The 5834-nt window shown below is 55.5% G+C and overlaps 2 protein-coding genes and 1 pseudogene across 2 annotated transcripts, besides 4 other annotated features; all 3 read left to right on the plus strand.

The window, feature by feature from the left end:
- Positions 1–544: 544 nt before the first annotated feature.
- On the plus strand, positions 545–1525 carry TraAM80_07735 (ADP/ATP mitochondrial carrier protein; the record flags this gene model as incomplete). Its single annotated transcript, XM_029384516.1, has 1 exon — positions 545–1525. One exon carries the CDS (start codon positions 545–547, stop codon positions 1523–1525), a length of 981 nt encoding a protein of 326 aa, XP_029235668.1.
- Positions 1526–1538: 13 nt separating this feature from the next.
- Positions 1539–1560: a microsatellite.
- Positions 1561–1852: 292 nt separating this feature from the next.
- Positions 1853–1903: a microsatellite.
- A 206-nt stretch (positions 1904–2109) lies between these two features.
- Positions 2110–2131: a microsatellite.
- Positions 2132–2382: 251 nt separating this feature from the next.
- Positions 2383–5316, plus strand: TraAM80_07736 (RET1 protein; the record flags this gene model as incomplete). The annotated part of the gene is made up of 1 exon (XM_029384517.1): positions 2383–5316. One exon carries the CDS (start codon positions 2383–2385, stop codon positions 5314–5316), a length of 2934 nt encoding a protein of 977 aa, XP_029235669.1.
- Positions 5317–5328: 12 nt separating this feature from the next.
- Positions 5329–5384: a microsatellite.
- A 141-nt stretch (positions 5385–5525) lies between these two features.
- Positions 5526–5834, plus strand: TraAM80_07737 (50S ribosomal protein L16; annotated as a pseudogene).

Consider the following 5834-nt stretch of genomic DNA (forward strand, 5'->3'; position numbering starts at 1 on the left):
GGAGGAGGGGGGGGGGGGGAAGAGAACAGGATGTCCTCAGTGAGTACGCGGTCTGAGAAGACCACACAGTTACTGAGCATCTCTGTCAGATGATTTTGTTTTGTGTGTGTGTGTTTTTTTTTTCCCCCCACCCCCAATGCATACACACGTTGGTTTCCTCTGCCATGAGCATTCAGACCTTTGGCCGCTCTTAGGTACACTCCCCTCAGCCCCATCGCAGCCCACTCCACCAAGATGAGGTGGGGGGAGGAGGGGGTGGATGTGAAGCGGAAAACGAGATGCTTTGAATAGTTATTATTAACAAAACGAACACCTTCTTGGAGGGGGTGCAATTGTGTAGCGCACGATGTATTATTATTATTTTGTCGTCATCGTCCTTCTTCTCCCTCTTACTATTTTTGTTGCATTTTTCTTGTTTGGGTTTGGCACACTTCTGCCTCCTCTGCTCTTATTGTACTCGCTGTTGTCGTCGTGTTTCGGCTCACAGAAGCTAACGGACGGTCAGTGAGAGAGGGAGAAAGGGAAGAAAAATAAAAGAAAAAAGATGGAAGAGAGTCAACCCCATGGTTATGCGCTGTCCTCAGGCGATGTGATGATCGACATGGCAGCATCTATCTTTGGGGTCGTTTTGCAGCGTGCTGTCATGGCACCGTCGTACCGCGTCACCGTCCTAGCGGCTGTGGAAGGGGAGTTGGTACGTGAGGGTCGGTTGCCGCCCACCGGGTTTGGCGGCATCATTGGCTGCGTGCGGCGCGTCTACGCAAAGGAGGGTCTCAGGTCCTTTTTCCGTGGGTTCCTGACGGACGCCGTTCTCGCCGTGCCGTCCGCGATGATGGAGGAGATGAGCTCTTCGCTGGTCTCAGCAGCGGTGGAGGCGATGCTGCCTGTTGATGCCGTGCAAAACATGCCAGTGTGGGTCTACGTCGTCCTCTCGCTTACTTCCACCTCGACTGCTGTTTTGCTGGCCACACCGGTGACTGGGCTTCACAACACCATTGTGACTAACTACGTGGGAGACATCGTCGCACCCCACGCCGACGCCGACGCCGGGAAGGCGAATAAGAATGCCAAGGAAGGAAATGGTGTGGAGGAGCATGAAGAGGCTACAGAGGAGTCGTACAAGTACGACTCCGCGACTGAGACGGCAGCGAGTATCCGCAAACGATGCGGGTTTCGTGGATTCTACTACGGTCTTGGGCTGGATGCGATGGCCGTGTTTATGTACCGAGGCACGTATTATTACGGACTGCAGTTTCTTCCGGTGATGCTGCAGGAAAAGTACCCGTACGCCGTCGCGCGCTCCTTGGCTATTGTCGCCGGATGCATCACGCAGCCATTTGAAGTCATCAGTCGCCGCATGCAGCTCACCGCGTCCTCGGGGAAGGGGAGGTACAGGAACATGGTGGACTGCGCCCGCACGATTGTGGCAGAGGAGGGCTATCGCGGGTTGTGGGCGGGCCTTCGAGCGCGGCTTTTGGTGACGTGCGTTGGGATGGTCGTTGTTGAGCTGCGCCGTTTTATTTGAGCTGCGGTCACGGCAACAACAACAACAACAACGACGGCGAGAACCGACGTGTGGGAGGAATAGCGAAGGGGAGAGAAATTTGTCTGGGGTTGGGTGAAGTAAGTAAGCAAGCAAGAGAGGAAGGGAGAGGGAGTGGGGAATTGGGGCTTCTTTGATTTATCTACCTTCCATTTCCAAAGAACACGTGCGGCCGTTGAGAAGGGCGGGGGTGCACTAGGGCAGCGTCAACGGTGGGGTGTGTGAGGGCGCATCTGCGAAGTGGAGCAGGAAAAGAAGGAAAGAGAGCGGCTGAGCACGACACATGGGCCAGCCGTTATCTTTTCTCCCTTGTTGTCTGTGTGTTGTTGTTTTTTGTTTGTTGTTGTTGTTGCTCTTTTTTCCGCTTTGTGCCCCCGCCTTTCTGGCGCTTTTAAACGGAAAGTCGTCTTTGTTCTCCGCCTAACCCCTTCTGCCTCTGGCGAACGTTGAACGCACACGTCATCTCCACCTTCCTGATTGTGTGCGCGTGTTTGTTCTCTTCCTTTTTGCTTTGTTTTGTATTTTACCTTCTGCTTCGCGCGTACTGCGGCACAGCCGGTTGCTGGCTTTCTCTCTCTCTCTCTCTCTGCACGTGTGGGTGCGTACATGCTGACGTCCAGTATGTCTGTAAAGTCCCTCGCCAATGCATGTCTCTCTTTCCTTCCTTTCTCGTTATGGTTATGGTGTCACCGCCGCTTCCGTCACTTTGCGCGCACCCCCATCCGCGCCCCTCTCTGTGCGTGGGGTGCCTCTGGTGAAGTGTGCAAACGCGTACGCAGGGGGGAAGTCCAGCGGTGAAGCGTGACGAAAGTAGTGGGAGGGGTGAGGGCAAACGAATCATGGTCAGCAAGTACCGTCGTCTGCTCCAGCACGACCCTCGTGAGGAGAATGACCAGGTCGACGGAGAGAGTGATGACATGAAGCAGCAGCAGCAGGTGAATAGCCATTTACACAAGAACTCAGTGCGGAGTAGTGCTGCCGCTGCCGCTTATGATGAAGATGAAGATGATGGCATTATCCCAGATAACGTGCAGGAGGAAGCTGGAACGGAGGGGGAAGGAAGGCAAAAGGGGATGAAAGATATTCACACAGCAGATTGTGTCACAGGTGTGGCTGCCTCCCCAGCGCGCCGGTTTGGGAGAGGGCAAAAAGAGGGGAGTACCGAGAGAATCGCAGTGAGGGACCCTGCGGAAGTTGCGTGTAGTCATATCGCGTCAAGGGGACTTCACACGGAAGATAGTCCTAATACTGCCACCAATAAGGATAATAAGGATAACATTGCTGTGGGTGACGGCGAAGAAGAGGATGAGGATGAAGAAGAAGATGAAGAGGGGGAGGAGGATAGCGAGGACGCCACAGTGACAGGGGGTAGTGGTCCGCGGTTGTATTCCTGCGACGCTTGCCCGCGTGCCGTCTTCACCACACACGCTGCCCTGCTCTCCCACGCGGAGGAGCGGCACGCAGAGCTTGTGCCTGACCACGCGCGCCTGCGACGCCTTGCTGAGAAGGTAAGTAAGGTCTGGACGCGGGCTCTCAAGGCACGCCGTGACGTCATTGCTTTGTGGGGCAAAAAGGTTTTTATGATTGCCGCCCAACGTGATGCGGGGGAAGCAAAAATGCAGGAGGCTCACCGAGCCCGTGCGCAGTTGGAAACAGTCGTGCGTCGCTGGCACGAGAAAGCGCGTGTCTTCATCTTTGGCAGCTCCGTCGCGATGGGTGTGTGGGACGGCATGGCGGACATTGACTTTGCCGTGGTGGATGTGGAGGCCTTAGACGCCGGCAACTGGCCGCCGCTTGAGAAGAATGCTGTGCGCTCCATCACGGAGCTTCTGCGACGCGCGGGGTTTTCGTTTGTTAACCTTGAGCCCATTAGTCACGCGCGGGTACCGATCATCAAGCACCATGCATCGTCACCCATCCTTACCGTGGCACGCAAGGACGCCGAAGATGTTGTGGCTCGGAGTGTGCGGTTTGTGTTGAACGCACCCGCCTCAAGGGATGATCGGGTGATGCTGGAGGGAAGCGTGCGGGATGCCGTGGGATACGCAAATGTGCAGCAGGTATGGTGGAATCGCACGGGGGATGTGATGTCCATGACACTGGACAGCACAACAACGGCAATTCGAGCGGCGATGTGCTCACCCGCCTTTGTGACACCCGCCCTACGTGCAAAAGTGCAGCCGGTGCACGACGAATGCCGGCCGGAGCTGTACAACGTTGACTTTGACCTCAGCTTTCGCGCGTTTGGTATTCGTAACTCCAACCTGCTGCGTCAGTACCTGATGAGCCACCCGTGCGCCCGCCCCGGGGCCGTGGTGCTGAAGGACTGGAGCAAAACTAGCGGGGTCAACAACTCCGTCAACGGGTACTTTACAAGCTACGCAGTCAACATCATGTGGATTTATTACCTCATCCAGAAAAAGTATGTCCCCTACGTGGACCCGCTTGATATTTCAGCCTCGTTGGTGAATGATACAAATGTTGATCCCAAGTACACCCCCATGCTAAACCCCGCACTCACACCAGAGGAACTAAGCATCTTATATGAAAACGCCGGTAACATGTTGGTGGGTTTTTTCCACTTTTATTCGTTTGAATTTGACTGGGAACACCACGTCATCTCACTTAATCGCCCCGGCATCACGACGAAAAAGATGCTCGGGTGGCATGTGGAGGATGTCGTGCCACCCATGTCCTCTTCACTGGGTGGAGGCGGTGGCGGTGGTGGTGCCAATAGCATCAATTGCGGGGTGAGTGGTGGTGGCAGCGCTCCTTCCAAGCGACACCCCACGCGCTACGAGCTGTGCATTGAGGACCCGTATGAGGAAAACCTGAATCTGGGCCGCCACATTGGTATCACAAAGTCGTTGCGCGTGCGTACGGAGCTCTACCGTGGACTGTTGTCGCTTTTAAAGGATGGGGAGAAGGAGTCCTGCGTCTTTGCCTCAACAGATAGGGCGGAATCCGCAGACTCTGCAGGGCCGCCGTCGTCCAAGCTGCCGATGCGGGCACTGTTTAGGCTTATGGCACTAACAACACAGGCCATTGCGGAGGCTAAGCGTTTGTCCAGTAGTCATGGCGCGAGTGACGAGCTTACGGGTGACGGTGCCATTTGTGGGACGGCCACTGACGCGTTAACCCCGTCATTGTCGCAACTGGCTTCGGCGTCCACGCCGAGGTTGGCGGGCGTCCCTGAGAAGCAGCTGGAGAAGATTTTTCTCGAAAAGGCGGCGTTGGAGTACCAACTCACACGAAAGGTGTGGAACTGGCATCAACTCATCCACCGCCTAGGGTACAAAATCCATCGTGGCCACGTGGTGCCACGACGGGAGTTGGGAGTGCGCTGTTTCGCCAGGCGAGACGCCGAGGAGTCACCGGGTGACGCACAGGGCAACAAGAATCCGGCGGCGCGTGGTCGAGACTTAACTGAAAGCGTTTTGCGCGACCTCAGTCGCGGCTTCATGACGCTGACGCCGGAGTGGGTAGCTTGGTCCACCCCCTGGGCAAGCCAACACTTGCGTGGTTACAGCCGACTGACAACCACTGCAGATGCGCCCGCTTCCGTAGGCGTATCCGTTGTCCCGTCAGCTGCGGCTGCTTCGTCGAGTGGAGAGCCTGCGATGGGTCCCATGCGAGGGACGCGGCGCAATGCATTCCCCATGATAAGAAGGACTGTGCCAAGGGCAAGGGCAATGCGGGAATGCATGGTGTCATCTATTACGCGTCTGGGTGGTGGTGTCAAACGCGCCTTACTCTCAACATTTATTCGATAGAGGTAGTTATGCGTTGTTGGTGTTGTTGTTTTTATTCCCCCCTCCTCTTTTTTTTTTGTTGTTGTTGTGGGTACGATTGCCGATTCTTCACAGTGTTGGTAATAAGCAGGGAAGGGAGGACAGGTGTGAGCTGCCTTCCCGTTTTGCGCGTTGTGGTGCACACATGCATGCTTACACGTATATCGATAAATATGTGTGCTCACAAACGCAGAGTCATGGACAATATATATATATATATATGTCCTTTTTGCTTTGTCTGTCCCTGATGTTCATCTTTTTGACTGTCATCTGCTCCTCCCGTTGAATTTGGCTTCTTGGTTGTTTTTCTGCCGTGTTGCCCGCGCCCTCACCCTCGCACCACGCTGCCCATAAGGAGGGTAGGGGGCTTCGCGGTAGGAGAAGCCGGCAACAATATGTCCCTCTTTCAACGCGGTGCGATTCTCCGCGCGTACCACTACGTGCACCCCAAGACAGGGAGGCCCATCCGCCAATTTCGCCGCTACGGCGACCCTCGCTTT

This window comes from Trypanosoma rangeli, assembly GCF_003719475.1.
Source record: "Trypanosoma rangeli strain AM80 chromosome Unknown Tra_15.4_contig_00337, whole genome shotgun sequence".
Taxonomy (NCBI): Eukaryota; Euglenozoa; class Kinetoplastea; order Trypanosomatida; family Trypanosomatidae; genus Trypanosoma; species Trypanosoma rangeli.